The 21564-nt window shown below is 45.4% G+C and overlaps 1 protein-coding gene across 1 annotated transcript; it reads left to right on the top strand.

Annotated features, from left to right (window-relative positions):
* The first annotated feature begins 215 nt into the window (after positions 1–215).
* LOC119325362 (disease resistance protein PIK6-NP-like) lies at positions 216–17243 on the top strand. The gene is made up of 4 exons (XM_037599116.1): positions 216–1292; positions 2793–3521; positions 15144–16162; positions 16235–17243. Exons 1-4 carry the CDS (start codon positions 282–284, stop codon positions 17061–17063), a joined length of 3588 nt encoding a protein of 1195 aa, XP_037455013.1. The 5' UTR covers positions 216–281; the 3' UTR covers positions 17064–17243.
* The last annotated feature ends 4321 nt before the right edge of the window (positions 17244–21564 follow it).

Here is a 21564-nt window from a genome sequence, read left to right as displayed (position 1 = left end):
AGCAAAGTCCTGATTAAAAGATACTCCCTCCGTTCGGAATTACTCGTCCAAGAAATGAATGTAGCTAGATGTATTTTAGTTGTAGATACATCCATTTTTATTCATTTTTGAGACAAGTAATTCCGAACGGAGGGAGTAGTTGTTAGTGTCAGTGAGCAGGCCGTCATAAACCAGCAAGGTCATCACCTAACCATGACCTGAGAGCTTGAGCCCTGCATCTCAGATCCATTCACACACAAACACTCACGGGAAAGCGAGAGAGGGAAGCTTGATCGGTACCGATGGAGGCGACGGCGTTGAGCATCGGCAAGTCCGTGCTGAGCGGGGCCCTTGGCCTCGCCAAGTCCGCCGTTGCGGAGGAGGTGGCCCTGCAGCTGGGAGTACAGCGCGACAAGGCCTTCGTCACGGACGAGCTGGAGATGATGCAGTCTTTCTTGATGGTGGCGCATGATGAGCAAGGTGAGCACAACAAGGTGGTCAGGACCTGGGTGAAGCAGGTCCGCGACGTTGCCTATGATGTCGAGGATTCTCTCCAGGATTTTGTCGTTCGTGTGGACAGACAGTCTTGGTGGTGCATCCCTCGCACGGTTCTCGATCGTCGCCATGTTGCCAAGCAGATGAAGGAGCTAAGGACCAAGGTCGAGGACGTGAGCCAGAGGAACTTGCGCTACGGCCTCATTAAGGGCTCTAGCTCCAATCAGCCTGCTACTGATGCAGCTAATGATGCTGCCATATTTGGTGTTGATGAAGCAAGGCACGCCGCAAAGCAACACCAGGCAAGATCGGATCTGGCCCATTTGATCAACAACGAAGGTGACGACCAAATTGGAGTGATCGGCGTATGGGGAACAAGCAGCAGTGTTGGGCATACCTCCATCATCTGCGAGGCCTATGAGAATCCAATCACCAAACAGAATTTTCCATGCCGAGCATGGGTGAGAGTGATGCACCCTTTCCATCCAACACAATTTGTCAAGAGTATGGTGAGACAGTTTCGCGCAGCAGTAGGGGTTGGTGTTCTGCTGGAGTGGGAAAGGACGGGGCAAGAGCTGACTCATGACTTTAATGGATATGTCCATGAAAATAGGTACCTAATTGTGCTTACTGACTTGTCCAACATTGAAGAATGGCACCAGATCAAGACTTGCTTCCCTGAAAACAATCTAGGGAGCCGAGTCATAGTGTCCACGGAGCAAGTTGAAGTTGCAAGTTTATGCACAGGCCAAGCAAGTGTAGTGTCAGAGCTGAAGCAATTGTCTGCTGATCAGACCATATATGCTTTCTACCAGCAGGTACTAGTTCAATTTTAGACACACTTTTTTTGTTATCTGTCTAGCTAAAAATCACGGCTATCAAAAAGTCAGATTTTAATCTATCTTGCGATGATGCAACTACAAGTAATCTATTATGTTCGATAAAATGTGCATATATATACACCAGAAGTTTTACCCAAGGGAGTAGTGGCCAAGCATAATCCTGGACACGGATCTATCCCCACTCAGATCAATTTGTGTATTTTGTCAAGACCAGGAAAGACAATTTCTATGCCGTTCTACCGGGATAGAAGAGAGAAGTCATATTGGCATATTGCCCTCCCCTCATGTTCAATAAAGTTTAAAATACCCCTGAAAATTGCTAGATTTATGGGGGCTTGGCTTACGGACGGGTTGGCCCCCACGTAGATGTATTGTTACTCAAATACCCCTCCTCCCAAAACTTTCAAAAACATTCACATTATAATCCTCCTATGATTTTCACATGTTTTGTCCCCGTGGCAGCCACTCATCATGGTTATGTCAACTTCTGTCTCTTCTTTGTGCCAATAACTAAAAAGTTGTTTTTTCTTTAAATCGTTTGTGCAAACAAGCTGTAGTTTCAAATTTTAACTTGATTTTCGTGCGGTATTCTGTAACTTTTTTGAAAATTTATGAATAGTTAGCGGAGTGTTATAATCTGAATGGTTTTGAGTATTGGTGGTGTGTTTAATACGTTCAAAATAGTTTCCCGGGAGAGAATTATCTCCCCTGACACGAAGCCATCTCTCTAGTCCAACCGAGCTTGCAACTTCTCTTCCCTCATTTTGGTGATGGCCCTCACCGGGGTTGTTGACGTATAGATGTGTTGCCGAGTCTCTTCCATCAGATTGGTCTTTTGATTGCATCGGCTAGAGCATGCACTTCTATATGGTATCGGAGCCAAGAGGTCTTGAGTTCAAGACCCCACTGGCGCAATTAAATTGCAGCCCACTTTCGGTCCACGTTTATTCCTGAGGGAGCCACATGTGAGGAGGAGTGTTGACCTATAAATGTGTTGCCCAGTCTCTTTCATCAGATCGGTCTTTTGGTTGCATTGTCTAGAGCATGCACTTTCTTTGCCCCTGATCTATACGTGGCTACAAGAAGCCACTGCCATCTTCCCCTCGAGATGGCTCTGCCGCTGTCCAGTGGAGAAGTATTTGGCGCATCATCTGCTCATGATTGAATTCGGTCCACGAGAGAGGAAGCTAAAGGCGACGTCATTCCAGCCGCATTCTAGCACACGAGGCACGCCCTTTCCACTACACGGCGGGGCTTCATTCTAAGTCTGCGTTCCTGATGCAAGCAACAGAGCAAGCAGGGAGTTCTTTGGTGCTTCACATGGAGGCATCCATTCTAGGTTTATTTATTATTTTGGTTCATTTTGTCATTGATACTGTTGTTAGCAGTGAGACACATGCATTGACCAGATTCATACTATTTCTTATAGTGATTCATTATCGAAAATGTGTCTAACTATTGTCTCCTTGTGGTCAGAGTTCTCAAGATGCAATATATTCATCAACGATAAAGTCTAGCTCAACGTCACCCTTCATCGCTGATAATGAGATACAAGAAGACCAATCTAAGATGGATGTTGATGGAAATATGTTGGTGCAAGAGATACTCACACGCTCAAACACGATGGCAGGTGTCTTACAGGAATTCCAGCTTATTGGGCGTGAGAAAGAAAAATCTGATATCATTAAACTAATTCAAGAAGAAGCTAGTACCCAACAATTGGAGGTGATCGTCGTGTGGGGAATGGGTGGCCTTGGAAAAACCACTCTGATCAAAGATATTTATCAGCAACAAGAGGTCACTAACATGTTTGATAAATATGCTTTCGTCACTGTATTACGGCCTTTCAAGCTTGAGGAACTCCTTAGGAGCTTGGCATTGCAACTAGATGAAAAGAAGGGGGTCATGGACTTTGCGGGTGACACCCAAAAAAATATTGCTTCGATGAGAGTTGCAGACTTGATTGAAGTGTTGCGCAGGCGTTCACAAGGAAAGAGTTGCTTGGTTGTTCTCGATGACCTCTCATCTATCACCGAATGGGAAAAACTATTGCCAAGTTTACATGCAATGAAAAATCTAAGCTTGGTCACTCTAATCACCACGAGGCGAGAGGATATTGCTAATCATTGTTGCAATAAGCCGAAGTGCATATGCTTGCTTAACGGTCTAGAAGAAATGGAAGCATGTAAGCTCTTCACGAAGAAGGTACTGACAGAGTATTACTCATATTATTCACTATATCAAGTCATTTTTTCATTTTGAATGGTCACTTCATATTAGTATATTGGAAGGACAACACAACGGACCACCCCTCTTTGCAAGAGATACTTCAGTGGTTGTGAAACCACATGATTAGTACACCATGACCCATATGGCTATGTGTAGGGTCAACATGTAGGAATGATATACTTAATACTATTTCAGGAATTAAACCAAACAACTCACTCATTGATGGGTTAGGCCAGGTTTCACTATTAGGGATAAGCCTAGCAGTAGCGCGGATATTTGGTGTATCAGTAGCGCGGGTACCCGCGCTACAGCTGACATGTAGCAATAGCGCGGGTTGGCCCATGCTACTGCTATACATGGGTAGCAGTAGCGAGCTTTGGAGCAACGCGCTACTGCTAATAGCTGCAGCGCTTTTAATTAAGCCGCGCTACTGGTAAGAGCTCGCTTCTGCTAACTTTATTCCCCTCGCTACGGCTAGTTTTATTAGTTTCTGTTTTTTCCTGCATATTTGTTTTGTATTTGAACATGCTTTATATAATAATCTTTAGCATATCATACACATACAAATGTAATCATAGCATATACATACAAATAGTCTCATCAAATCATGTTATCATCATAATCATCATCCAACACAAAGTGATCTCTCGTCATCATCTCGAAAATAGCGATACAAGTCTCGAATAATTGCAACTACATTGTCATCCATCTAAACAATGTTATACCCGAGAAGAGCTATCACTATGAGTGAGAGCGGAACTATGCAGTACATGAGGCGGCGGTTATGAGTCCTCTCTCGCGCTAGCGTGAACCTCAAGTAACTAGCTTCTGCTTCCTGTCTGCTTTTGAAGCCTTTATGGTTGGCCCCCGAGACCCCCTCCACTTGTGCCTGACACTCAGGTCACTCGTCGTACACTCCCGGAAGCTTCCCTTTGTACATGACATAGCACTGCTTCTTCCCCATCAAGAATCTAGGTTCCTGTTAGAGATGCATCTTCATCAAGAGAATGTACAATCATATGCAGCAAAATATACTTGAGCAACACGAAAAAGAAAGGGTTAGCAACTAGATGCAACATATAGTAAACATACAAATAATCAACGCAGTTTCATCGTACGCAAACTAATTAACTAGAGGTACGCAGGTCATCGTACCCAAACTAACAAAGTAGCATTACGCAAGTTCCGCAGGGACCGTGGACATCACAAAGTTTCATCGCTACAGAAACTATACAAGTTCAACCGACACATATCATCATCGGCATCGTAAATCACTAGAAGTTCCATCCTTCCATATCATCGATGATGCAGCCTAGCTTCTTGAATAGCGTGAGGTCCTGACGTTGCATGCCTATGCGAGTTCGGACGTCAGCTCGCGATATAGGGCCGTGGTGGAACATCCCCTTCTTTTCAATGACTTCTTTCATGATGATCGTCGCAATGTCCCTCTGGATGCAGAAGAAGTCATCTCTAAGTTTATAATCCGCTTCTCCATGAGATTCTACCCACTTGCGGATATGATCATCGTTTCTGCTTGTCATGCAAAGCTTTTGGTGATCCCTTCTGAACTCCATCATGAGATGGAGGAGGTAGAATTCATCGTTCTTGCTTGGTTTTGGGACATGGATGCAGCAAGAAACTCGTCTTCTTGTTCCTTTGTCTCCTGATCTACATGTGGCCACTCCCTAAGCTGAAGCCTTGGAGAGCATCATCTAAAATATTCATTACGTGGGTGTAGTCCTTCTTCTCGTAGTTTCTGGTAGGGTCGAAATACACGGCGTGGGAGACTCGCGGGTAAAGAACGATAAGGACGGCGCGCCCGTTGCTGCGGCAAAAAACACCTCAAACTATTCTCCATATGAGCGAGGAGGAATGATTGAAATGTACGAAAGGGTTTTCCGGCACAGACTTACTTTGGGTGATAAGACAGGGGGACAATTTCTTGGTCGTTATTCTGTACCATGAAGTTTTTGAGGTACTCCCTAGCAGTTTTACGCTCAAAGTCGCCGAGACTCAAGAAGGACTCGTGCATGTACTATGGATCCGCCACACAGATTTGCAAGACTTCTTCTGCCTTCATGACGGAGCTCATATGTAGCGCAAAAAGGACAATTGTACAATTGAGCCTCCTTGTCAGAAACATCTCAAAGATATGCTCAAACCGCAGGAAGAACACCTCCGCGGGCTGTGTGTCGACGTAGCACTTCCCCTCAGACACACGAGCCGCGTATGTCGGATATCCTGGATCCTTCAAGGCTAGTAAGCTTTTCTCAGTCGACAACACATGGTCATGCAGTCTCCTGAGATCCCCTGATATTACCTACAGCGGTTTCAGCAGTAGCATCGGCTCGATAGTGACATGGAGCATGGCCGTTGACAGGTACACGCTCTTCAAAATCCACCGTCCGGCTGCTATGTGCTCTGGCTTGTTTGTAGGCAACAGAGCCTATATTCCCTGGTCTCTTCCTCTCCTTTTTCTCGATCCGACCTTCCAGACCCTTCCTTAACCCCTATCCCAGTGTTGTCGGGCTAAGCACTGTACGACCCTTAGCTAGTTGAGCCTGTGTTGAGGCGGCATCTTCAGGCATGTCCTGTGAGGATTGCATGAAGAGAGACTTCTTGTAATCCCTGCTAGGACGTTCCTCCCCGGGCAGATCATCCATATCCTCATCAGCATGCTGATAGCCCAAGTCATCATATGGCTGACTCATCATATCTAAGTCACCGTCATAGGCGCCTGTATCGAGGAACCGAGGAGGGTCCTCATCTATCTCATCGTCCATTCTTTCTTCTACGGGGGCGATTACATCAGCCACTATTGGACCCCTTCATCATGTCGTCCGCCACTCTCATCCGACACTACGGGCACTGGTAATTGTGTAGGCGGGGTGGTGGTGTTCATACCTGCTTATTGATGTGTGGTTATTGGTGTGCTCTGGGCCGGCTCCAGACGAAGAAGATTGTTCGGCTATAACAGCACCCAACCCTTGCAGTTTCCAAGCCGCAGCGGGGTCTCGTCATCCTCTCCCCCTAGCCGAACTGGAGGAGGCAAATCCTCGTGCCCCAGTTTCACACTCGACAAGGTAACCCTGAAGTGCCCACCGGGCATCGGCTAGCCGTGGAACATGAGTTCCAAGAGCTTCATTATCACCGCCTTTCCCACGTCCACCTTCTGTCCTTTGATCAAGTAGAGTACGGTGCATGGGGTTTCGTCGGCCTGCAAACACATGTCTGTGGCGTAAAACATCCGATAGGCAACGAAAATGAAATATTCTAGATATATGTTGGTGCGACATGTAATTACCGTGAGGGCGTCGAGCTTAGCCAAAGACGAAGGACTTCCTAGCGCGCCAGAGACTGAGGATGGGCTGCTATGAGTGGGTGCTGGTGCAGGAGAAGGCGTGGTTGCGTGAGCAGGTGATGGTGCGGTGGTGTTGTTCACCGAGTTGCTCCCGAAGAAACTGGGCATGGGGAAATAATCTATCGTCTTGTCTGGATTTTCCTTCGTCCAGTTGATGATAGCCAGGATCAAGTTAGTAGAAAAATCATTTCTGCTGGCTTCTACAGCTGCACCGACTGCCTACTGTAGCAACTCATTTTTCTCCTCGACTGCGTTTTTCTCCTCAACTGCTTTTTTCTCGAACGCAAGCTTCACCTTCTCGTTGATGTCCATCTGACTAAACTTCTTTTTCTGCTTCTTGGCCTCTGGACCCTCGTTGTAAAAGACCTTCCAAGTGGTGCCGTCTCCGACACCGTGCACATGTACATATTGCGGCCGCTGGTCCAAAGGGAGTCCATTAGGTTCATTCTAGGCCCGGTTGAGAGGGGTGTCCCACTTGGGCCTCATCGACGAAGACTGGCTTTCGGATGCTAGCTGGTGTTGCTTCTCATCCAGAAGGAACATGAACTGTTTACGAATGTGTAGTCGGCTTGATCAGAAGCTAAATGGAAGGTGGTAAAAGAATAATTACCAGTAATCTAATCAATTTCCTCGTGATCGGGTCCGTGTAAAAAACCTTCTTTTCCTTGTCCCACTTGTAGTGGGCCCTGATGAAGTCACGCTCCAAGGGGTTGGTGAAATTCGCGAAGGGGTCTAGGAGACCCGCGGCTTCACGTTCTGCGTGCTCCTTATCCCATATGGGCCTTTTGCCAAGGTAGCCACGGCTTCTGAGGCGTTGGTTCCCCGTGTTCCTTTGCTAAAGGCTCTTGAATTTCGCAGCCTTAGCCTTGGCTGCCTCTGTAGCGCAAGTGTCCTTGAAATTTTGGAACTTCTCTTCCGTAAGTGTCGGATTTTCCTCTAGAATCTTGGACAGCGGTTCCTCAGCCTCAATAGCTCGTTTCACTCTCACTTTCTAGGAGGCCAAATCATTGCTAAACATGCCCATGGTGTGATTGTTAATCTTTTTCATCTTATGTTCATCCCACGGTTGTTCTATGCTATCATCCCGATCAGGGAACTTGAATCTCTTGTGCAACTTCGTCAGGAGCAACTGCCTCAAATGTTCTTTACTCCTTAAGTCATCGTCATTGATGCTCGCGCATTCTCATAGGATGCATCCTACTTGGTTCCCATAGCGCTTGCGAGGTTCTTCTAGCTCTAATGGCTCAAACTTCCCAGGGGCCATCTTTGTGATCACCAGTCGTCCGATGCCGAGTTTGTTAGGTTTTTGTATCCTCTGCTTCTTCTGCTTCTTCTTTTTGGTAGCGGCTTCAGCGCCGGTACCTTTCCCGTCGGTATCTTCCCCGCCGGTCTCGACGCCGCCATCGGTGCCGGCACCATCGGTGTCGATGTCGGTGTCTGTACCATCATCGAGACCGCCCTGCAAACCTTGAATGTGCTTAGCAGACAAAAAGTCGAGGTAATGTTGTTCACCCCCATAATCCATCTCGTTTGCATCTTGGTCAGAAGGCCCAGTTTCTTCGTTGTTCGACATGTTTCCTATGATTAAGTCTCCTCGTTTAATTCTAAAACTATAATAAAATGAGAAACGACATAAAAAGTCGATGAATTGCCGGAATGCCATTTCATTCCCATCGCAGCAAATCCCGGCACTCGATATGCCTACTTTCTAGCACAAGTCATGCCAAAATTGACGAGAAATTTCGGCATGACCTTTGCTAAAAAGTGGACATATCGAGCACCTGAAATTCACCGGAACGGAAATGAATCAACATTCTGGCGAAACATAGGCCACTCGCATCATTTACCTTGCACATAACCATCATTTTCCAAATATCACATGTTCACTTCAAATATGTCCAAATCACATGTCCACATATCATATAGGGTTCATATAGCAACAATAGCTTTAACTAAAAAAAATCAAATAAGAACAATTCTGTTTTTCTTTAAATACCAATAATAATTCCTTGAATAAAATTCGGTACCTAGCTAAATACCAAATTAACCTACTAGTTTGATACCTAGCTAAATCCATAACTAAATTTGATACATAGGGTTCATAACTAAATTTGGTAAATTCATCACCGCAAAGTTCATAACTAGGGTTCATACCTATCTGAATTCATAACTAAATTTGATACCTAGTTAGGGTTCATAACTAAATTCATCACCGCAAAAAAATAACTACATACTGCCCTAACTAAATAGATAACCTAATTAACCTACCTCCCTAACTAAATAGATAATGTAATTAACCTACTGCCCTAACTGAAACCTAAGTAAATTAACCGAAGAACCCTAGCTAAAACTCTAATGGTAGATACAGAGGAGCAGTGGGGGGCTTACAAAGGGTGCAGGGCGAGGAGGCAGGCCCGACGATGGCCGAGGTTGGGAGAGGAGAAACCAGAGGAGGGAGGCGTGGCGCATTGGGGTCGGGGTCGGGGCCGGGCGACGACGACGGAGGCGTGCGACATCGTGGTCGGGGCTGGGGCCGAGGGAGGAGGCGGGCGACATTGGAACGGGGACGGGCGATGGCGAGGGAGGTGTGCGATGTCGGGGTCGGCGCTCTAGCTCCGGCGAGGGCGAGGTCAGGGGCGACAAGGGGGGGGGTGGGGGAATTGGGGGGTGAAGGAGAGGACGGAAGCCCGTGCGAGGGGTTATGTGAAAATAGAAGTAGCGCTTTTCTTGAAAACGAGCTATAGCTAACTTAGCTATAGCGTATTTTCAAGAAAAGCGCTACTGCTATATGATATAGCTATAGCGCGTTTCTGGAACAGCGCTACTGCTACATAACATAGCTATAGCGCTTTTACTCAACCCGCGCTCCTGCTATTATTTTTAATTTTTATTTTCCTTTTTTCCTGCTTACCTTTTTTCCTTTTCTTTTCCATTTTGTTTCTTCTGTTTTCTTTTCCTTTTCCTTTTTTTCCGGGAGCCGGAACAAAGGGAAGGTGGTACAATGTATATAACTAAGGCAATATATATTGCATCATTTGACCCATAACGGTTAAGTGTGCATGCAAAATAGGAACATATATATTATATCATTTGACCAATAACGGTTTCTCAGTGTCAACGTTTTCATTTCTGAGTGAGCTTCTTTTCCTTCTTGTTCGTTGACGAATAATTGAGCCCCTCATTGTGACTTTTCCCTTTCCATGGAGTACTATCTTTCTTAGATAATGTAGAATTGATTCTTCTTCTGACGTATACTTCATCGTAATCGTCATCTTCCCTCATCGGGTTTTCGTACTGGTCATAATCTTCCTCGTTGACGACTCCATCCATTCCAATGATGTTCCTTTTGCCTCTCCTCACGATAACATGGCTGGGATTACTCTGGTCGGTTATGAAGAAGCATTGTGTCACGTGCTTAGCGTGTACCCATGGCTCGTTTTTTGCGATGGCGTTCACGGTAGCGCTCTTGGCGTCGGGTATAGTCATGCTAGTGAAATACTGGTTTTCCCTTTCGACATATTCTTAGCCCATCTGATACAGAACATCATCGCGTTGTGTAGTCCAGAGTAGTCAAGCTCCCAGATCTCCTCGACCCTTCCATCAAATCTCTCAGTTGCGCCGTTGTTGCCGATCATGCATTCCATCGTCACCCCTGAGTTCTGAAAATAACTGTTCATATCTTTGGCCTCCATGTAGAACGTGTATCCGTTGATATCATATATACCTGATAGGTGATGAGGTTGGGCGAGGGGCCATGGGCTAAGGCGTATATGAGCAATCCATCCTTAGAGCCCTCTTCCGGGGGATTAGAAAAAATATGCTCTTTGAACCAATGCAGGAATGTGGAGTTGTGCTCTCTAGTAACTTCGGCGTCCGTCCTGCGTACCCTCGGGCACGATACTTCTTAGTGATAGTTTCTTTGTGAAGTGTCACGAAAGGATCTACCTGGTCTAGGTGTTGTAGAACTACCAAGTTTGCTCTGTCAAATTCGTTGCATCGATCTGAGTAGGCCACATGTAGTTCCCTACGATCATTGGAGTGACCTTCTCCTTCGAGCCTCCCAACGTGCTTCTTAACGGGCAAACCAACACCAGGAGGCCGGCCTGCGCCATATAGAAAATTCTCGTAGAAAGATATGCACTCTTGTGTCAGATAGCCCTGGACGATGCTTCCATCGGACGGGACATGTCACAAACGAATTCTTTGATGATCCCATTCATCCTCTCAAATGGCATCATGTTATGCAGGAATGACGGCCCCAGGTCTATTATGTCGTCCACAATATGAACACACAGATGCACCATGACGTCAAAGAATGCGGGTGGGAAGTACATCTCAAGCTCATTTAGTATCACAACAATCTCTTCCTGTAGCCTTCGAAGCTGCTTCACACTGATCGACTTTCGAGAGATGACGTCGAAAAAGTTGCAGAGACCAATAAGCGTGTCACGTACATGCTTGTCCATTATCCCTCTAATGGCAATAGGTAGTATCTGTGTCATCGTCACATGACAGTCATGGGACTTCATCCCGCTGAACCTTTTCTTCTTGTGTCTAGAAATCTGCTTATCTTCCTACAGTAACCGGAACTAACTTTGATTCCGGTAAGGCACTTGAATAATTGATCGATTTCAGCCGGACTTAAGGTGAAGCAAGAAGGGGGACAATAATCCTTTTCCTTTATTTTTTTGCCCTTCTTCTCCCGCACCTCTGTCTCCGTCTCTGTCTCCTCTAACTTTGTACGGGGCGACATGTGCAAATCTTCCTTGATTTTCAAATCTTGCAAGTCTTTTCTTACCTTTGGTCCATCCTTGGTCTTAGCCGGCATGTTCATCAGTGTCGCAAGCAAGCTCTCAAGGACATTCTTACAGATATGCATTTGATCAAGGCAATTTGGCGTGTCGAGTTTGTGCTAGTACTCCAAGTCCAAGAAAACATACCTCGTCTTCCATACCTTCAACAGCGGCTCCGGCGCCTTTTTCATTGTCTTTCCCGGCGTGGGGCACTGTTCCTAGGATTTCAACAGCTCATCGATTTTGGCGCCGCTCCGCTTACATGGAGGTCCTCGATGCTCAGCCTCACTATTGAATAGATCTCCATGGTTTCTCCATGGGTCGTACTTCTCGAGCCATCTTCAATGCCTCATGTACACGATTTTCCCAGACCCACCATCTTTCCTTGACGTTAGCTGCTGAGACATCGTATCATCCATGTACCGTGTCCATGCGCAATATCCATGGCACACCTAGCCTGCGACATATCCGTAACCGAGATAGTCGTGCACCGTCGTGATCAGCGCTACTCTCATATAGAAATACTCGCCTTTGCTGGCGTCCCATGTCTTGGCCTGTGTTTTCCATAATGTGTCTAACTCCTCTTGAACTAGCCCCAGATATAGATTATTATTATTTCCCGGTTGTTTCGGCCCTTGAATTAGCATGCTCATGTGTATGTACTTTGACTTCATGCACAACCAGGGGGGAGGTTGTACATCCATACAAATATGGACCATGTGCTATGGTTGGTGTCCTGGTTGCCAAACGGATTCATGCCATCGGTAACGCACCGAGCACGATATTCCTTGCATCACATGCGAAATACCAATATTTGTCGTTGAACGCTCTCCACTGGCTTCAATCCACGAGGTGTCTCAGCTTCGGATCATCTCCATCGCCGGGCTTTCTCCTCTCCGCATGCCAACGCATGAGCTTTGCTTCCTTGGGATCTACAAAATAACGTTGCAGATGGGGAGTGATCGGTAATTACCATACAACTTTCTAGGGATATTTCTTCCCGGCCTTCTTATATCGAGAAGCATTACACACCGGACAGGTGGTTTTTTCCGCGTGCTCCTTCTGATAAATTATGCAATCGTTGATGCATGCATGGTATCTAACGTGCGGCAGATCAAGAGGGCACATGATCTTCTTGGCCTCATCCACACTAGTAGGACATAGATTCCCCACGGCAAGAACATCCTTTAGGTACTTGAGAAGCTCATCGAGGTTAGTGTCGGTCCATTTGTTTTTAGCCTTCGTCTTCAGGAGTTCGAGCGTGAAACTCAAGCGGGTCACCTCGGGATCGCAACCATCATACAATGGAGTGTTCGAGTCTACCACCAATTGTTGTAGCTTGGCTTGGTCTCTAGAAGCAGCTCTGTCAGTACTCGTTCCTTGAGAAGCAGTGCTTGAACATGAGGGTCCCACACGATTGAATTTAGTACTGACGAAGTATGCGGTGTGGAGTCCACGTTTTCTCCGCCGCCATGTCCGGCCCCTTCTCCGCCACCATTATCGATCATCTCTTCATCTTGCCCCTTGTCATCATTGCCTGCCCCGTCGGCGTCCTCAACATCATCATCCTCATCTTTAGTTATCCACCGAGTATAGCCATCCATGAAACCAGTCATGAGTAGGTGCGCCATCACACGACCATCGTCATAGGGGTCGAGCCAAACTCCTCCTTTGCATCTTCGACACGGACATAAAATCTCTGCCAGGTTATTTTCTTTCATGTCCTGCACCGCCGACCACAACCACCTGTCCACCATCATTCCACTGACCATCATGAATTCTTGCATGGTAGTAATAAACAAATTGATTATAAAAATTGCATGCATGCATCAAAGTCATACAAAAATTCGACATGACCTTCCTTAAAGTAGGACATATAGAGTTTGCCCGGAATTCGCCGAAATGAAAATAAATCGACATTTCGGCAAAACATAGGCAACTCGCAAGCACAATTCGGTGGCAACTCATGCCACACACACAATTTCCATAATATTGCCCGATTATGTCATATCTTACACATACACATATTTTCATTCTTGCAAAAGCATAAATTTTTAATCAGCTATCTCGAGATCGAGCACGGTGATGATGATGTCGATAGGTGTCGCCACACACACCTATGGAATGATCAAAACTGGACAAATCTCTTCTTGACAAGGCTAGATCAAGTTAGGGAGGTACATAGGTCACTTCACTAAATGCTAGGTCTACCTAGCTAGCTAGTTTGGGAGGAGACAAGTTCAACTAGTGGAAGGGAAAGAAAAAAGAGAAAGGAGATGCATTAATGGAGGTGGTGTAGTTAGCTAGGAGTAATAAAGAGAGAGAAAGATAGGTAGAAGGAGAGTAATGGGGGGAGAAGTAGTGAGGAAGAAGCAAAGTGAGGGAGAGAGGAGGTGGGAGCTAGGGGAAAGTGAAGTAAGAGAGGATGGGGGAGGGGGAGGGGGGAGGGAAAAGGTGGTATGGCTGCTGTTTAGCAGCAGCGCTGGCTGTAAAACGCGTTGCTGCTAATAAGATAGCAGTAGCACGCTTAGGGAAGACGCGCTACTGCTAAGCGAGGTCCTCCATGTGGCCAGGTTCAAAATTAACAGTAGCGACCTGCAAAAAAAGCGCGCTACTACTATTACATTAGCAGTAGAGCGATTAGCGTGGGCACGCTACTGCTAAACCTAGCGTGGCGGGAACGGTCGTGGAATTTTAGTAGTAGCGTGTCCCTACCGAGCCGCGCTACTGCTAAGTCGGTAGCAGTAGCGCCTGTTTCGGGCTAGCGCTACTGCTAATTAGCAATAGCGCCCCTTCTTGTCCAGCGCTACTGCTAAGATTCTATGTATAAGGTTTTCCCTAGTAGTGTTTGGATTAGCAACAAATTGACAATATTTCATGACTTCAGCACTTCCCTTATCAAATTATACAGGAATCAGGTTTAAAAGAATCATGTAGCCTGAATTGTTGAAAACTATAGGTGTTTTTTTCCAAACGAGTTTATATGAATATGGTACTAGATGAGAATTTTACTTTATTTCCTTCTTTATCAACTTAGGAATATCACTTAAAGTTCCATACATCCAAAGGATGGATAGAAACATGTTCTTTGCAGATTTTTGTACTTTTCAAAAATATGTTGGGAGATTTGCACAATAAGTTACTACTTAACTTTTATTGTAGTCCATTTCACTCTAATAAATAGAGTCTGATTTCATGTTTCGTAGATAGGGAATTAATATGTACATAACTATGCCCTAGCCTTCCTCCAGCCTTCCTCTAATAAAAACAAAGAAAAATAGATTATTGAATGAGATATTTCTCCCAACCTAAAGTGTATTCTGCTACTTGGCACCCAAACCGGACATACCTGTTAATAAATAAACTAGGAAGACAGGTTTGCATGGACTTGATTCATTTTAGTGTAAGTCATAAACGGACTAACTGCATATTGCACAATTGCAGGTATTCAACAATGAGGCTACAGATTTGGCTAAGCACTATCCTGAGTTGGTTGAACCTGCGAAACTGATTCTAAAAAAGTGCAGTGGGCTTCCCCTTGCGATAGTCACTATAGGTGGCTTATTGGCAGAGCAGCCAACAAAAACTGCCGCGGAGTGGAGGAAACTGAATGAGCGTATCAGTGTTGAGATGGAAATGAATCCAAAGTTTGAGCCCATAAAAACTGTCCTCATGAAAAGTTATGATGGCCTACCCTATTATCTCAAGTCTTGTTTCTTGTATCTGTCCATCTTCCCTGAAGATCGCAATGTTAGCCGGAGACGCTTGGTTTACCGATGGATCGCTGAAGGTTACGCGCGAGATAGGTCCACTGCGGATAGATATTTCATTGAACTCATGGAGAGAAGTATGATATTACCAACTCAACAATCAGTTTGCAGTATACAAGTAATCGACTCCTGCCAGCTACATGATCTGATCCGTGATATCAGCATAGCAAAGTCAATCGAGGAAAACCTTGTTTTTAGGTTGGAGGAAGGCTGCAGCTCGAACACGCATGGTGCAGTGCGTCACCTTGCCATAAGCAGCAACTGGGAGGGAGATGAGTGTGAGTTGGAGAGCACCGTGGAGCTGTCCCGTATACGGTCATTGACAGTGTTTGGCAAGTGGAAGCCATTTTACATTTCTGACAAGATGAGATTTCTTCGTGTGCTGGACCTGGATGGGACAAAAGGATTAGAAAGTCATCACCTTGAGCACATCGGGAAGCATTTGCATCTGAGATACCTTTCTCTCAGAGGCTGTGAGAAAATCTTTTTCCTCCCTGATTCCGTGGGTAACCTGAGACAACTTGAGACACTAGACATTAAGGAGACAAGTATAGGTATGCTGCCCAAAACCATCATCAACCTTAGTAAGTTATGTTATCTCCACTCTGGTACAATATCTGTAACGACAAAAGAGAGAAATTGTTATACAAAGTGTCAAGACATTTGGAAAATGCAATGTGATTTATGTGCAGCGTGCATGTATGCCGGTGACAGGCATGATGCTTGCACTTTTGCTTGCTGCATAATGTACCCTAATATCATTAGGGGCATAGATGCGCGTGGTGTTAGGATGCCAAGAGGGACTGGAAAGCTGAAGGCCCTGCATACACTGCGGTATGTGCACCTTGCCTGGGGAAATGCCGTTATAAAAGAGATAAAAGGTCTCACTGGCCTGCGGAAGCTAGGAGTGGTCGGTATCAACAAAATAAATGGCCCGGTCTTCTGTTCAGCCATTTCCAGTTTCAGCCGCCTTGAATCGCTTTCAGTGCTGTCAGATGCCGGTTTAATTGGTTGTTTGGATGGCACGCCCACTGGTCCGGAAAACCTTCAGAGCCTCAAGCTGTACGGCGGCCTGGAAGAATTGCCGAAATGGATCATCGGGCTGCAGAATCTCGTGAAGATGAACCTATCGTTCACCAGGCTCTTAGGCAACCGTGCAGCCATGGAGGCCCTTGGGAACCTGCCAAACCTATCCATTCTGCGTGTGTGGGAAAGCTCACTTAAGATGGATGTACTCCAGTTCCGGAGTGGCCTTTTCAGAAGGCTCACGGTGCTCGATCTTTTCTGCATAGATATGGAAATCAATCTAGTGGGGTTTGCGGAAGAATCAATGGCCAATCTTGAGCTGCTGGTCCTTCGCCTTGCAGATAATGAATGTGCCTTCTCTGGGCTACAACATCTCCAAAGCATCAAGGAAATACGGCTCCGTGTTAAATTTACCATCAATTTTGTGGGATTTCCGGAAGACATGGCATTGGAAGAAGTGGAGAAAGAAGCAAACAAGAAAACAAAACTCATGAAAGAAAAACTCAGGGAGGAGTTTCGGATCCAGCTTGATAAGAATAAGAATCGACCCGTGTTGAGGGTGCAATGAGCTCAGAAACCTGGAGCAACTTCTGTCCTAAATATCCTGAGTGGCTGCCATGCTATGCTGTTGGAGAATATATATTTTATCTATTCCTTTGTTTTAATTCTTGAATCCCGTGTTATATTGCTGTTCTGCAGCTGTTACAGGCGGGTTATTTTTTTCTAATTTGGGGCTTTCTTTGACATGCTGAAGAATGATGCTCTGTTTCTTTTTTTTCCCCACGAAAAGTAGGTTGAAACCCCAAATTTACAGCCATGATGCTCTGTAACTGTATGTTCTGGCGATTTGTATACACTATTTCTGGGTGGTTTAACAAGCTGGTGGTCATATCTTTGGTAATTATACACTCTTTGGATGAAATGCAGAAGCCTAGGCAGTGCACGTGCGATGCTTGTAATCAGTGGCTAAGATATCTGTCTTTCGTCTGTCAGCAGAATGATGTAATATCACAAAGTGCAAGCAAGAGAAAAAGACGAACTGTACGAAGGATGGGAGATCCAAAAATGGCTTCAAGTTCTAGATGTTGTTGTTGGGTTACCATTTCTTCAGAATGATGTTTATATTTGCTTTTGTACCCTTCAAACTTCATTAGCTCCACCCACTGTAACTTTGCTGAAGCTTCATGTTCTAGATGATGTTCGTTGGGTTGTCGTTTCGCTTCCATTTCCCAGGAGGATGTTGTTTCCATTTCTTCCATTTCCCTCAGGATCCTTGGATGTAGGCTCTACCGACTGTAACTTTGCTGAAGCTTCAAGTCGTAGATGGCGTTTTCATTTCTTCCTGTAGCATGTACTCTTAAGTACTCCCTTGTTCATAAATATAAGAAGTTTTAGGTATTTTAATATGGACTACATACAGGCTGAAATGAGTAAATAGACACACTAAAATGTGTTTATGTTTGAAAATTAGGCAAGTTCTAATTCCAGTAAATAATTCATGACTGGAACAAGTATTAGCATGCAACATTGTAGCAAACTAGAAGAACAGCAAAACATGCAGAACATCAGTGAACACGAAACGGCAGCTATTGAAAGAGACATGAACAGATGATGTTGGACGTACTGTTCGTTGACTGGTGTGGGTGCGACGGTGTTGATGGCGATGTTGGCGACGATCTGCTGTTGACGGCGATGGAGACGATGATGAGTAGCACCGCCCGACTTGGACGGAAGACGGCCCGTGATGATGAACTTGAGCAGTCGTGCAGTGCGCTTCCCAAAAACATAATTTGTCCTCTCCCGGTGCAGGATCGCAAGGACGACCCGGGGACCTGCTCTCCCATGCGCTGATGCAGGCCGACGTTTGGGATGGATTAGACTACGATGGCTGCGCAAGTTGTGAGATGAGGCAAAACCCTACGTGTTTTCGGTGTGTCTTTGGCTGCAGCCGGTAGCAGTATATATATATTAGGACAAGAGGCGGTATTGTGTCACGATCACAATATCAAACCAACTAGGTTTCTAAGTCATATACTTACCGGACAAAAAAATTTAACTTGTCTGCCAAGACATAAAAAATAAAACGGCAAAAGGAAGTTGTGCCCCTGCAAGGCAACGGGCCGGATTTCGGCGTACCACGCAACGCCACGGCCCGACCCGGCCAGGCGAGGCGAGTGAGTGCCAGCGTGGTCTTCCCTTTCTCTTCTCAACACACCACTTAGAGTGGTGGAGAGAACCCACTATTTAAAGAGGTTCAACTCTTTTTCAATTTCCGGGGTGGGACTAAACTTTAGCACCACCACTTGCTATTTTACACATGGGCCACTATTTGAGATTTTAGAAATTGTTGTGCGCCTAGAACATTAATTCTAACAACCCCCCACCAGATCTCAAATACCCATTTAGAGATTTTACTTCTCTCACCACTTGCTTAATATACCAGTGTTTCAGCAGAGACTGTGAAGTTGAACTTCTGCCTAGAACTTTAAGCTACACCCATTCACAACTTGACAATGGACTATTGTTGGGTAACGTAGTAATTTCAAAAAAAAATCCTACGCACACGCAAGATCATAGTGATGCATAGCAACGAGAGGGGAGAGTGTTGTCCACGTACCCTCGTAGACCGAAAGCGGAAGCGTTAGAACAACGTGGTTGATGTAGTCGTACGTCTTCACGGCCCGACCGATCAAGCACCGAAACTATGGCACCTCCGAGTTCTAGCACACGTTCAGCTCGATGACGTCCCTCGAACTCCGATCCAGCCGAGTGTCGAGGGAGAGTTCCGTCAGCACGACGGCGTGGTGACGATCTTGATGTTCTACCGTCGCAGGGCTTCGCCTAAGCACCGCTACAATATTATCGAGGAGGACTATATGGTGGAGGGGGGCACCGCACACGGCTAAGAGATCAAGAGATCAATTGTTGTGTCTATGGGGTGCCCTCCTCCTCCGTATATAAAGTGGGGGAGGAGGAGAGGGCCGGCCAAGGGGAGGAGGCGCGCCCAAGGGGGGTAATCCTACTCCAAGTAGGATTTCCCCCTCTTTCCTAGTCCAAGTAGGAGAGGGGAAGGAAGGGAAGGAGAAGGAGAAGGAAGGAGAGGGAAGAAAAGGAGGAAAGGGGGCCCGGCCCCCTAGTCCAATTCTGTTTGGGCTAGGGGGGGCCGAGCGCCCTGCCTCCTCTCTTCCACCACTTGGCCCATGAGGCCCATTGCTTCTTCCTCGTATTCCCGTAACTCCCCGGTACCCCCGAAAATACCCGAATCACTCGGAACCTTTCCGATGTCCGAATATAGTCGTCCAATATATCGATCTTTACATCTCGACCATTTCGAGACTCATCGTCATGTCCCCAATCTCATCCGAGACTCCGAACTCCTTAGGTACATCAAAACTCATAATCTCATAATATAACTGTCATCGAAACCTTAAGCGTGCGGACCCTACGGGTTCAAGAACTATGTAGACATGACTGAGACACGTTTCCGGTCAATAACCAATAGCGGAACCTGGATGCTCATATTGGCTCCTACATATTCTACGAAGATCTTTATCGGTCAAACCGCATAACAACATACGTTGTTCCTTTTGTCATCGGTATGTTACTTGCCCGAGATTCGATCGTCGGTATCTCTATACCTAGTTCAATCTCGTTACCGGCAAGTCTCTTTACTCGTTATGTAATGCATCATTCCGTAACTAACTCATTAGTTACATTGCTTGCAAGGCTTATAGTGATGTGCATTACCGAGAGGGCACAGAGATACCTCTCCGACAATCGGAGTGACAAAACCTAATCTCGAAATACGCCAACTCAACATGTACCTTTGGAGACACCTGTAGAGCTCCTTTATAATCACCTAGTTACGTTGTAACGTTTGGTAGCACACAAAGTGTTCCTCCGGTAAACGGGAGTTGCATAATCTCATAGTTGTAGGAACATGTATAAATCATGAAGAAAGCAATAGCAACATACTAAACGATCAAGTGCTAAGCTAACGGAATGGGTCATGTCAATCACATCATTCTCCTAATGATGTGATCCCGTTAATCAAATGACAACTCATGTCTATGGTTAGGAAACATAACCATCTTTGATTAATGAGCTAGTCAAGTAGAGGCATACTAGTGACATTAAGTTTGTCTATGTATTCACACATGTATCATGTTTCCGGTTAATACAATTCTAGCATGAATAATAAACATTTATCATGATATGAGGAAATAAATAATAACTTTATTATTGCCTCTAGGGCATATTTCCTTCAACTATGCCTAGAATTGCTAGTTTCGTGTGAACAAGTTTCACTCAGAGTCTTAACCAGTACCTAGCTGCCAGTAGGCTACCCCGTGGTTTGGAGCTTATACATCATACTCCCTGGTCTCTTCGTGAGCTTACTAGAGATCATCCAAATCTCATAGACTGTGACATTTACAGTTGGGACTCATATAGGTGTGTTCTTTCAAGACTACTATGAGGATAGCATCTTTGTTAATTATAGCCAATAGAACCACATTAAGGCATATTGCCAACCTGCCTTACAACATTGAGCCTTACAGCTCTAAGAGTTTTGCATCTTCACTTAGAGACGTTCATTAGTTATTACTCTCCTCAGTTAACCAATAGCTTGTTCTTCCTAGATCCTAATTCACGGGATCTCCGATCACAGATGTTGGGTTACTACTATGGTGTAACATCTATGGGTCTCATACCCATCTCCCTCGATGCAACATCTATCACATTTCGTGATAGTCCCTTTGTAAAGGGATCTGCCAGGTTTTTGTCTGTTTGAATATACGTAATAGTTATTACTCCGGAGTTTCTCAAATTCCTGACAGACTTCAAACGTTCCTTCACGTGTCTTGATGACTTCGCATTATCCTTAGAATTATTCACTTTAGTGATAACTGTTTGGTTGTCACAATTCAAAAGAATAGCCGGTACAAGTTTTTCAACCACAGGCAAGTCCATCAACAGCTCATGCAGCCATTCTGCCTCAACAGTGTTGTGTCTAAAGCAGTTAGGTCTACTTCCATAGTTGACATTTGTCAATATGGTTTGTTTGCAAG

The sequence above is a fragment of the Triticum dicoccoides genome, chromosome 6B, assembly GCF_002162155.2.
Source record: "Triticum dicoccoides isolate Atlit2015 ecotype Zavitan chromosome 6B, WEW_v2.0, whole genome shotgun sequence".
Classification (NCBI taxonomy): domain Eukaryota; kingdom Viridiplantae; phylum Streptophyta; class Magnoliopsida; order Poales; family Poaceae; genus Triticum; species Triticum dicoccoides.
This window is presented reverse-complemented; position numbering and strand designations above follow the sequence as displayed.

What these genes read in the sequence shown, in the direction of transcription:
- LOC119325362 (XM_037599116.1), top strand. Translation starts at nt 282, where the DNA reads ATGGAGGCGACGGCGTTGAGCATCGGCAAGTCCGTGCTGAGCGGGGCC. An exon ending in TATATGCTTTCTACCAGCAG is followed by an intron (nt 1,293 to 2,792) that starts GTACTAGTTCAA and finishes CCTTGTGGTCAG; the next exon opens with AGTTCTCAAGATGCAATATA. An exon ending in GTAAGCTCTTCACGAAGAAG is followed by an intron (nt 3,522 to 15,143) that starts GTACTGACAGAG and finishes GCACAATTGCAG; the next exon opens with GTATTCAACAATGAGGCTAC.